We start from the raw sequence: 12607 nt of genomic DNA, 5'->3' as shown, positions 1-12607 counted from the left end.
GCGATATCATTCGTCCCTTGTCTTTTTGAGATTGGCTTATCTCACTTAGCATGATATTCTCCAATTTCATCCATTTGCCTGCAAATGCCATAATTTTGTCATTCTTTATGGCTGAGTAATATTCCATTGTGTATATATACCACAGTTTCTTTATCCACTCGTCAATTGAAGGGCATCTAGGTTGGTTCCATAGTCTGGCTATTGTGAATTGAGCAGCTATGAACATTGATGTGGCTGTGTCTCTGTAGTATGCTGATTTTAGATCCTTTGGGTATAGGCCAAGGAGTGGGATAGCTGGGTCAAATGGAGGGTCCATTCCAAGTTTTCTAAGGAATCTCCACACTGCTTTCCAGAGTGGCTGCACTAATTTGCAGCCCCACCAGCAATGTATGAGTGTACCTTTCTCCCCACATCCTCGCCAACACCTGTTGCTTGTATTTTTGATAATCGCCATTCTAATTGGGGTGAGATGGACTCTTAGGGTGGTTTTGATTTGCATTTCTCTTATTACTAGAGATGTTGAACATTTTTTCATATGTTTATTGATTGCTTGTACATCTTCTTCTGTGAAGTGTCTGTTCATTTCCTTAGCCCATTTGTCGATTGGATTATTTGTATTCTTGGTGTAGAGTTTTTTCAGTTCTTTATAGATTCTGGAGATTAGTGCTCTATCTGAAGTATGATTGGCAAAGATATTCTCCCACTCTGTAGGCTCTTTCTTCACATTACTGGTAGTTTCCTTTGCTGAGAGAAAGCTTTTTAGTTTGAATCTATCCCAGTTATTGATTCTTGCTTTTATTTCTTGTGCTATGGGAGTCCTGTTGAGGAAGTCTGGTCCTAGGCCGACATGTTGAAGATCGGGGCCTACTTTTTCTTCTATAATCTGCAGAGTCTCTGGTCTGATTCCAAGGTCCTTAATCCATTTTGAGTTGAGTTTTGTGCAGGGTGAGAGATATGGGTTTAGTTTCATTCTATTGCATATGGATTTCCAATTCTCCCAGCACCATTTGTTGAAGAGGCTATCTTTTCTCCATTGCATATTTTTGGCACCTTTGTCTAGTATTAGAAAGTTGTATTTATTTGGGTTTGTGTCCGTGTCCTCTATTCTGTACCATTGATCTACCTGTCTATTTTGGTACCAGTACCATGCCATCTTTGTTACTATTGCTTTGTAATAAAGTTGAAGTTCGGGTATTGCGATACCCCCTGCTTCATTTTTCCTGCGAAGGATTGCTTTAGCTATTCTGGGTTTCTTATTCTTCCAGATGAATTTCATGATTGCTTGCTCTATTTCTGTAAGGTACGTCATTGGGATTTTAATTGGGATTGCATTGAATCTGTATAGCACTTTTGGAAGTATGGCCATTTTGACAATATTAATTCGGCCTATCCAAGAACATGGGAGATCTTTCCATCTTCTAAGGTTTTCTTCGATTTCTTTCTTTAGTGTTCTGTAGTTCTCATTGTAGAGGTCTTTTACCTCTTTTGTGAGATTGATTCCCAAGTATTTTATTTTTTTCGATGCTATGGTGAATGGGGTGGTTTTCATAATTTCTCTTTCTGAGGATTCCTCACTTATGTATAAAAATGCATTGGATTTATGAGCATTGATCTTGTAACCTGCCACTTTACTGAATTCACTTATGAGTTCTAACAGTTTTCTGGTGGAATTTCCTGGTTCCTCTAAGTATATAATCATATCATCCACAAATAGGGATAGTTTGAGTTCTTCTTTTCCTATTCGTATTCCTTTAATTTCCTTGGTCTGTCTAATTGCTCTGGCTAGAGTCTCAAGAACGATATTGAATAGGAGTGGTGAAAGAGGGCATCCCTGTCTTGTTCCAGTTTTTAGGGGGAATGCTTTCAGTTTTTCACCGTTTAGAATGATACTAGCCATGGGCTTAGCATAGATGGCCTTTACAATGTTAAGGAATGTTCCCACTATCCCTATTTTTTCTAGTGTTTTGAGCATGAAGGGGTGTTGTATTTTATCAAATGCTTTTTCTGCATCTATTGAAATAATCATGTGGTTCTTGACTTTAAGTCTATTGATATGGTGAATTACATTTATTGATTTCCGGATGTTGAACCAACCTTGCATCCCTGGGATAAAACCCACTTGATCGTGGTGCACTATCTTTTTAATATATTTTTGTATGCGATTTGCTAAAATTTTATTGAGAATTTTTGCGTCAATGTTCATTAATGATATTGGTCTGAAATTTTCTTTCCTCGATTTATCTCTGTCTGGCTTGGGTATCAAGGTAATATTGGTTTCATAGAATGAGTTTGGGAGGGTACCCTCCTCTTCTATTTCATGGAATACTTTGAGAAGTATTGGAATGAGCTCTTCTTTAAAGATTTTGTAGAACTCAGCTGAGAACCCGTCTGGTCCTGGACTTTTCTTTGTTGGTAGGCTTTTGATGACCTCTTCTACTTCATTACTTGAAATTGATCTATTTAAATTTTGTATGTCCTCCTCGCTCAATTTAGGCAATTCATATGTCTCTAGAAACCTGTTGATGTCTTCGAAATTTTCTATTTGCTTAGAATATAGATTTTCAAAATAGCTTCTAATTATGTTTTGTATTTCAATCGTGTCTGTTGTGATATTTCCTTGTTCATTCCGAATTTTGGTGATTTGGGTTTTCTCTCGTCTTCTCTTTGTTAGAGTGGCTAAGGGTTTATCAATTTTGTTTATTTTTTCAAAGAACCAACTATTTATTTTGTCAATTTTTTGTATAGTTTCTTTTGTTTCAATTTCGTTGATTTCAGCTCTGAGTTTAACTATTTCCTGTCTTCTACTACTTTTGGTGTTGGTCTGTTCTTCTTTTTCTAGGGCTTTGAGCTGAAGTGTTAGGTTGTTTATTTGTTGATTTTTACTTCTTTTATTGAATACGCTCCATGAAATAAATTTTCCTCTAAGTACTGCTTTCATAGTGTCCCAGAGATTTTGATATGATGTTTCTTTGTTCTCATTTACCTCTAGGAATTTTTTAATTTCCTTCCTAATATCTTCTGTTATCCATTCATCATGGAATAGCATATTGTTTAATCTCCAGGTGTTGGAGTAGCTTCTGTGTTTTACTCTTTCATTTATTTCTAACTTCAAACCATTATGATCTGATAGAATACAAGGTAGTGTCTCTATCTTCTTGTATTTGCTAACATTAGCTTTGTGGCATAATATATGGTCTATTTTAGAGAAGGATCCATGTGCTGCTGAGAAGAAAGTGTATTCGCTCTTGGTTGGATGGTATATTCTATAAATGTCCGTTAAGTCTAAATTATTGATTGTGTTATTGAGATCTATGGTTTCTTTGTTCAATTTTTGTTTGGAAGATCTGTCCAGTGGTGAGAGAGGTGTGTTAAAATCACCTAGTATTATTGTGTTATGGTCTATTTGGTTTCTGAAATTGAGAAAGATTTGTTTGACATACATGGATGAGCCACTGTTTGGGGCATAGATGTTTATGATTGTTATGTCTTGCTGATTTATGGTTCCCTTAAGCAGTATGTAATGTCCTTCTTTATCCCTTTTGAGTAGTTTTGACTTGAAGTCCACCTTATCTGTAATGAGGATGGATACCCCAGCTTTTTTGCTGAGTCCATGTGCATGATATGTTTTCCCCCATCCTTTCACCTTTAGTCTATGTGTATCTCTTTCTACGAGGTGAGTCTCTTGCAGGCAACATATTGTTGGATCTTTCTTTTTGATCCAATCTGCCAGTCTATGTCTTTTGATTGATGAGTTCAGGCCATTAATATTCAGGGTTATTATTGAGATATGATTAGTATTCCCGGTCATTTGGTTCATTTTATTTATTTATTTATTTATTTATTTATTTATTTATTTATTTATTTATTTATTTATTTTGAGACGACTTGGTTCTTCCTTTATTTGACAATTCCTTTAGGATGGTTCCTCCCATTGCTGATTTGGTTCTTTGTTTTTCATCTCTTCCTCATGGAATATTTTGCTGAGAATGTTCTGTAATGCTGGCTTTCTTTTTGTAAATTCTTTAGCTTTTTGTTTATCAGGAAGGATTTTATTTCATCATCAAATTGAGGTAAGTTTTGCTGGGTATAAGATTCTTGTTGGCATCCATTTTCTTTCAGGGCCTTGAAAAATGTTGTCCAGGCCTTCTAGCTTTTAGGGTCTGGATTGAATAAAATCTGCTGATATCCGTATTGGTTTCCACCTCCTGAATTGTAATTTGATTCCTCTTCTTCTGCGGCCTTTAAAATTCTGTCTTATTTTGTATGTTGGGCATTTTCATTATAATGTGCCTTGGTGTGGGTCTGTTGTAATTTTGTATATTTGGAGTCCTATAAGCCTCTTGTACTTGATCTTCCATTTCATTCTTCAGATTTGGGAAATTTTCTGATAGTATTTCATTGAATAGATTGTTCATTCCTTTGGTCTGTTTCTCTAAGCCTTCCTCAATTCCAATAATTCTCAAATTTGGTCTCTTCTTGATATCCCATAGTTCTTGGAGATTCTGTTCATGATTTCTTACCATCTTCTCTGTTTGTTCAACTTTGTTTTCAAGGTTAAATACTTCATCTTCAATGTCTGATGTTCTGTCTTCCAGGTGTTCTATTCTATTGGTTATGCTTTCTATGGAGTTCTTAATTTGGTTTATTGTTTCCTTCATTTCAAGGATTTCTGTTTGGTTTTTTTTCAATATCTCTAACTCTTTATTGAAGTGATCTTTTGCTTCCTGTATTTGCTCTTTTAACTGTCGATTGGTGCGATCATTCAGTGCCTGCATTTGCTCTTGCATCTCGTCATTTGCTTCCCTGAGCATTTTAATTATGTACATTCTGAACTCCCTTTCTGTCATTTCTTCTGCCATGCTGTCGTTGGGTTTCATTGATGTAACATCTAGATTTGTTTGCAGCATTTTCTTTCCTTGTTTTCTCATATTGTTCAGGTATCAGTTGACCGCTGTGATATTGCAGATTTCCTCTATTGTCTTATAATATCCCTGAAGATTTCTATTATATCCCCTCTTAGTCTTCAGTAGCCTGAAATCTTGGAGGAAGTTGATAATGCAGTGCTCCACAAGGGAGCTGACTCCCTAGGGGTGGTGGCCTTCTGGTGGGGTATATTCCCTGCTAGTGGGCAGAGGTACCTTCACTTGCTGATGAATGGTCATCCAGAAGGGAAGTAGGTTGTGGGCTGATGCAAGACCAGTTTGGGCCTGTGTCTCTGATTTTACGGTCCTTTTGGGAGAACCTCACCCAACAGGGAGGAGTCACCCGGTGGGGAGGTCTCGCTGGTCAGTTTTCCTCCCAGAGGTTCCGTTCAATTCACAACTACCGCCTGGGCTGGGCAGCCTTCTTCTGCAATGATCCCAGGGACCCGGACCTACCTCCTGGGCCTGGAAGCCTCACCCTTCACAAACGAATCTCCTTCGGCTACCTCTCCTCAGAGAAGCTGCCTGCAGTCCTGGAGCCTTCGCTCCGCCCCTCAGTTTGTCTGTGGGGCCCTTCCACCAAGAAGCCGTCTAGGACCCTGCTCTGCACTTTGCGCCTGGCTATGCGGCCCCTCCTCTGAGCATCCACCTGGAGCCCCTTACAATTCTCCGAGTCCCAGTGACCCGCCACACGCCTTTTCCTCCGGCAGCCACCTGTTGTTCCGTGCTGTCGCTCTAAGACCAAGTGACCCACCACGCACCACTTTCTCCACCAGGCAGTTACCCAGAGATCTGGTGCGTCACGAGTCCCAAGAACTCACTGTGCACCTTCTTGTCCCGACTGCCTCCCGTAGCCCTGGTGCAGTCACTTCCAGCCCAAGCACCCCGCCGCGCTCCTCCTCCTTCTCCAGACAACCCCCCTATGTTCAGGAGCGGATGCTCTGGGACCAAACCACTCACCACGCTGTTCCACCGGATAGCCGCCCAGAGCCCTGGCGCAGCTGTTCCAATTCCAAGCGACGTGCCGAGCCCATATTTCTCCTTCTCCTCTGGGCAGCCCCCTGTGTTCAGGGGTGGTCACGTTCAGTCCAAACAGCTCACCAAGCACCTTCTCCTTTGGGCAGCCTCCCAGAGCGCGGGTGGGTTGCGCCGAGTCTAAGCGCTGTGGTGAACAGCCACCTCTTCAATGCTCCCAGCTGTCTGCGATCACTGCTCCGGCGGGGGGAGGGGCGCCTCGCCGCCAGTTCTACTTTGCAAAGATCCCTGCTTTCGGGGCTACAGCCCTGTCCGGGGGCTACCGCCCCGTCCGCCTGCCCAGTGGGAAACACTCACCCGGCTACTTTGAGTTGGTCCCAAGTCTCTCAATATCTCCTTTTCTTGAGTCCTGAACCCACGCTGCTCCTCCGGATAGCCGCCCGGAGCCCTGGCGCAGCTGATCCAATTCCAAGTGACGTGCCAAGCCCGTATTTCTCCTTCTCCTCTGGGCAGCCCCCTCTTCAATGCTCCCAGCTGTCTGCGATCACTGCTCCGGCAGGGGGAGGGGCGCCTCGCGGCCGTTCTACTTTGCAAAGATCCCTGCTTTTGGGGCTATCGCCCCGTCCAGGACTCCTGCCCCCTCCGGGACGTCTGCCCAGTGGGAGATTCTCGCCCGGCTGCTTTGAGTTGGTCCCAAGGCTCTCTATATCTCCTTTTCTTGAGTCCTGAGTCCTGGAGCAACACGAAACGCAGCCACCCTCTAGTCCGCCATCTTGAATGAATCTGATTTGCTTTGTTTTTCATCTCCTCCTCATGGAATATTTTGCTGAGAATGTTCTGTAATGCTGGCTTTCTTTTTGTAAATTCTTTTAGCTTTTGTTTATCATGGAAGGATTTTATTTCATCGTCAAATTTGAAGATAAGTTTTGCTGGGTATAAGATTCTTGGTTGGCATCCATTTTCTTTCAGGGCTTGAAAAATGTTGTTCCAGGCCCTTCTAGCTTTTAGGGTCTGGATTGAAAAATCTGCTGATATCCGTATTGGTTTCCCCCTGAATGTAATTTGGTTCTTTTCTCTCACAGCCTTTAAAATTCTGTCTTTATTTTGTATGTTCGGTATTTTCATTATAATGTGCCTTGGTGTGGGTCTGTTGTAATTTTGTGTATTTGGAGTCCTATAAGCCTCTTGAACTTGATTTTCCATTTCATTCTTCAGATTTGGGAAATTTTCTGATATTATTTCATTGAATAGGTTGTTCATTCCTTTGGCTTGTTTCTCTAGGCCTTCCTCAATCCCAATAATTCTTAAATTTGGCCTTTTCATGATATCCCATAGTTCTTGTAGATTCTGTTCATGATTTCTTACCATCTTCTCTGTTTGTTCAACTTTGTTTTCAAGGTTAAATATTTTGTCTTCAATGTCTGAGGTTCTGTCTTCCAAGTGTTCTATCCTATTGGATATGCTTTCTATGGAGTTCTTAATTTGGTTTATTGTTTCCTTCATGTCAAGGATTTCTGTTTGGTTTTTTTTCAATATCTCTAACTCTTTATTGAAATGATCTTTTGCTTCCTGTATTTGCTCTTTTAACTGTCGATTGGTGCGATCAATCAAAGCTTGCATTTGCTCTTTCATCTCATCATTCAGTGTGTGCATTTGCTCTTTCATCTCATCGTTTGCTTCTCTGATCATTTTAATTATGTACATTCTGAACTCCTTTTCTGTCATTTCTTCTGCCATGCTGTCACTGGGTTTTATTGATGTAACATCTAGATTTGTTTGCAGCATTTTCTTTCCTTGTTTTCTCATATTGTTCAGGTATCAGAGGACCGCTGAGATATTGCAGATTTCCTCTATTGACTTACAATGTCCCTGAAGATTTCTATATATATCCCCCCTTAGCCTTCAGTAGGCTGAAGTCTTGGAGGAAGTTGATAATGCGGTGCTCCACAAGGAAGCTGCCTCTCTAGGAGTGGTGGCCTTCAGGTGGGGTATAATCCCTGCTAGTGGGCAGAGGTGCCTCCACTTGTTGACCAATGGTCATCCAAAGGGGACCTAGGCTGTGGGCTGAGGCAAGGCCTGTTTCGGCCTGAGTCTCTGGTTTTACCGTCCTTGTGGGGAAACCTCACCCAGCAGGGAAGACTCACCCGGTGGGGAGGTCTCGCTGGTCAGTTCCCTCCTAGAGGTTCCCCTCAATTTACAGCTACCGCCTGGGCTGGGCTGCCTTCCTCTGCAAAGTTCCCAGGGGCCCGGCCCTACCTCCTGGGCCTGGGAGCCTCACCCTTTGCAGATGACTCTCCTTAAGCTGCCCTTCCTCAGAGAATCTGCCCGCAGGCCTGGAACCTTCGCTCCACCCTAAGCCTGTCTCTGTGCGGCTCTTCCACCCAGAAGCCTCCTAGATCCTGGGACCCTGCTCTGCACCTAATCGCCTGGCTATGCGGCCCCTCCTCTGAGCAGCCACCTGGGGCCCTGTACAATTGCTCTGAATCCCAGAGACCCGCCACACGCCTCTGCCTCCAGACAGCCGCCCAGTATTCCGGTGCGGTCACTAGGAGTCCAAGAAACTCACTCCGTGCCTCCTCCTCCCACCAACCCCCCGTAGCCCTGGGCAATCAATCACTCTGAGTTGAAGTGACCCTCCCCGTTCCTCCTCCTTCTCCAGATAACCCCCGGGGTGTTCAGGAGCGGTCGCTCTGAGTGGCTCTGAGTCCACATGACCCGCAGCACAGATCCTCTGGGCAACCGCCCGGAGCTCTGGTGCGGCCACTCAAGACCAAGCGTCCCACCACGCTTCTCCTCCAGGCAGCCCCCCTGTGTTCAGGAGCTGTCCCTTTAAGTCCAAACAACTCACCACTCGCCTTCTCCTCTGAGCAGCCGCCTGGAGCGCTAATGCAGTCACTGCGAGTCCAAAGGACCCGCCGCGCTCCTCCTCCTCCTCCTCCTACTCCTCTGTGCAGGCCCCGGGGTTCAGAAGTGGTCTGAGTCCAAACAGCTCGCTACGCAGCCCCTTCTCTGGCAACCGCCTGTAGCTCTGGTGTAGTCACCGAATCCAAGCGGCCGCGCTCCTCTTCCTCCTCGTCGTCCTCAGGGCAGGCCCCGGTGTCCTGAGTCCACACAGCTCTCCTCGCCACTCTTCCCCTGGGCAGCCGCCGGAGCCCCAGTGGTTGCTCCGAGTCCCAGCGCTGTGCTCTAGCTTAATGTTTTAAATAGTTTAGTCTGAGAAATGAAATAAATACCAGTAAAATGATTGAATCGAACAAGTGAGTATATCAAATAAAATTATTCTAAAGTACTTCTTTTATTCAGCATTATTTTTAATGAAGCAAAGTTAAAGATTGTAAATTATATGTAGTGAAGTACATTTTACAACTTGAATTTGATAACTCAAGTCCAGTTAAACCAAATATTTTGGGGCTGGGATTGCTGTAGCTCAGTGGTAGAGCACTTGCCTAGCATGAGTGAGGCACTGGGTTCAGTTCTTAGCACTATGTATTTATAAATAAAGGTCCTTTGATAATTTTTAAAAAATTTAAAAAATTAATATTTTAATAAAAATAAAACAATTCCCTTTCCCTTTGCCTTTCATCTCATCCCATTCCTAGAAAATTCAATCATTCTTTCTCTGTGTTCTTAAATTCACTCTATGGAAAGAAAAAAATGCTTAGCACTGAAGGAGTGTTGTTGAAAGTCAGGACTTCCAGCCTAATTCAAGTTCTTAATTGTTTGGGCAGTTCTTTTACATATCTGTGTATTTTAGACCATCACTACATTTCTTGAATTTCCTACCCATTCTCATAAATGCCCTTGCCTTCTTTCTCCTTATTAAAAAACAGACTATCAGTAGTGAACTCTCAGCTTTCCTCCCTTCCCTTCTGAAGTTTTTGGGGATGACCAATCTTGCTGTCTTTCCATTCATCTCAGAAGAAATGGTCCCTTTCACGTGGAAAATTTGTGTGATCTGGATTTCAAATTCTCCAACTCTAGGACTTCATTTTGTCAGTTATTTTGTCTATATCAGCTGTCATCAACTTTTCTTCTGTGCTTATAAACATTCTGAGTAGCCATGCTTCTTTTAGAATGGCCTGAACCCAATGCCTTTATTGTTATCATTCAATTCCTCTGCAACCCTGTCTGGCTGCCATTACCACCGCTTCATTGAAACTACCTTTGTTAAATCACTGGTGACTTCATGAATGTCAGTGCTAGTACTTTTTTCTGAGTTTATTTTCTGAACTATAAAATATATAGTAATGTGCATTAAACATATACATGCAGTTTAACAAATAGCTGTGAACACTCATATCATTACCACTTAGGTCAAGAAATAGAACATTTTCAGCAGTCCAGTCTACAGCCCCTACCACAGCTGCATTCCTCACTTAGTGCCAATTGTGTGCTTGCTTTGCTTTCTAGTGATATTTTGCCTTTTTTTTTTTTTTGTCATCATCATAGTCAAGATAATGAACACATTCATCACCCCAAAAGTTTCTTCCTTCCCCGTCATACTTCCTACTTACCTCTCCCCACCTAGCCCCAATCATACCCTAACCAGGCAACTATGGATCTTCTTTCTGTCATTACAGATTAACTTGCCTTTTCTGAAGTATTATATAAGCAGAATCATACAGTTTGTTCTCTTTCTCTGTCTGGTTTCTTTTTTTTTTTTTTTTTTTTAAGCATAATTAAGATTCATCCTTATTTTAGCATATATCAATAATTCGTTCATTTTTACTGCCAAGTGATATAGATCATTGTGTGAATGTATTAAAATTTGTTTATCTCTTCACCAGCAGTGGATATTAGGGTTGTTTCTAGTTTTGAACTATTTCAAATAAAGTTGGTATGAACATTCATGTTTATGTCTTTGTATGAATGTCACATTCATTTCTCTTGAGTAAATGCTGATAAGAATATGTAGAAGCTAGACACAGTGACGCACGTCTGTAATCCCAGTGATTCAGGAAACTGAGGCCGGAAAATTGCAAGTTGGAGGCCAGCCAACCATGAGCAACCTTTGCAAGAACCTGTCTCAAAATAATATAAAAGGGGCTGGGGTTGTGGCTCAGTGTAGAGCACTTGCCTAGCATGTGTGAGGGCACTGGGGTTTGATTCTCAGCACCACATATAACTAAATGAAATAAATAAGGCAATTCGTGCCCATTCTACAACTCTAAAAAAAATTAAAAAATAAAATAAAATAACATAAAAAGGGATAAGGGTTATAACGCAGTGAGTGATAGATTGTCCTTGGGTTAACTCCCCGCTACCGCAAAAAAAAAAAAAAAAAACACGCAAAAGAAGCTAATAAGACCTGTTGTCTAGTTCACAGTAGTGTATCAGTTGTCAGTTTCCTGGTTGGGTATTATAGAGTATGTATGATTTTACAGGGGCAAGCTGAATGAAGGATACATAGGACTCCTTATAGTACATTTACAACTTCCCCTGAATCCATAATTTTTCCCAAAGAAAGCATTATGAAGTAATATATCTTAATTGTATAAAATCAAGAAAATACAGATAGGCAAATAAGAAAAAAATTCAAATTACCCATATTCACACTGCCTGGAGTTTTTTAGTTTTGTTTTTGTTTAAAAAACAGGTTTTTGCTTTGTTGTCCAGGCTGGGCTCAAACTCCTAGGCTCAAGATCCTGCTGTCTCAGCCTCCTCAGTAGGCAAGTGCCACTGCAGTGTGCATGGGATAATTATTAATAATAATGTTCCATTGTTTTTGACAGATTTTGCTTTTTGTTTGAGTGTATTTACTAAAAATTAATAGATGTTATAGCCTGGACAACAGAAAGGTTTATTCTTCTCACCTATTATTAAGAAAACAATTTATTTCATTTTTATTTTTAAACTTTTTTGTGGTGCTGGTGATGGAACCCAGCTGGGACCTCATGCATGCTAAGCAGGTGCTCCCGCTGAGCTACATCCCTAGTCCAAAAACAGCTTATTTGGTAATTATGCATTCATTCCAATTAAGGTGTTTGCTTCTAATTTATTTTCTTTCTTTCTATTCTCTAGTTGATGACAGTGCGATATTGGATTGCCAGTTCAGTGAATTTTATCATACTCCTCCACCCGGTTTTGAAAAAATATTATTTGAACAGCAGATCTTCTGAATGTATTCTTTTTGAAACTTGTATTTCTGCACTGTTACAAGTGTTTACCATTTAATAAAGCTTTACCTGACCTATAGATGAAACTATATTCTTAAAAATTTGCTTGTTAATGTTGTCTAAAGAAGCATAGTATTCAATATACCACCCCAAGATAAAATAATTATGCTTTGTGCTATAAAAATCAGCATTTGGGGCAATTTATTTAATTCTTATTTAAATAAATATATCTATGAGTTTGATTAACAGTATTACATGGTAATATGTGTATAAATATTTAAAAGGTAATTTTTCTTATATAAAGTTTGTTTTGATAGAGATATAGAGTTGGGTGATTTTTTTTTTTTTTTTTGTCATTCTGAAATTAAGATCTCCCTAATTGTTTTAAATAAGATGCAGTACAATATGCTGTACTAGAAAAACATGGGCATTAGAATTGGATGGACATCTGAATTATAGTTTTGCTGCCTGATCTTGTTATCTTCTCAGGTGGGTTTCTCAGTGCTTCTGTGCCTCCAGTTTCTCCACTTAAAGTAGGGAAAATCATACCTACTTGTTAAGATCCTATAACTTGTCATTTAATAAGATTGTGTA

The 12607-nt window shown here is 40.9% G+C and overlaps 1 protein-coding gene across 2 annotated transcripts in view; it reads left to right on the top strand.

Annotated features, from left to right (window-relative positions):
* SPRYD7 (SPRY domain containing 7) overlaps window positions 1–12264 on the top strand; it is a 30001-nt gene extending 17737 nt beyond the window's left edge. For both annotated transcript variants that reach the window (XM_079137685.1, XM_079137684.1), the window contains one exon: window positions 11919–12264. In XM_079137685.1, coding sequence (XP_078993811.1) covers window positions 11919–12071 — 153 coding nt within the window. In that variant the 3' untranslated portion in view covers window positions 12072–12264. The remainder of the gene's footprint in view (window positions 1–11918) is intronic.
* Window positions 12265–12607: the final 343 nt, after the last annotated feature.

The sequence above is a fragment of the Sciurus vulgaris genome (assembly GCF_902686455.1).
Source record: "Sciurus vulgaris genome assembly, chromosome: 4".
In the NCBI taxonomy this organism is placed as follows: domain Eukaryota; kingdom Metazoa; phylum Chordata; class Mammalia; order Rodentia; family Sciuridae; genus Sciurus; species Sciurus vulgaris.
Note: the sequence above shows the minus strand (reverse complement) of the source record. Positions and strands in the feature narration are given on the sequence as shown.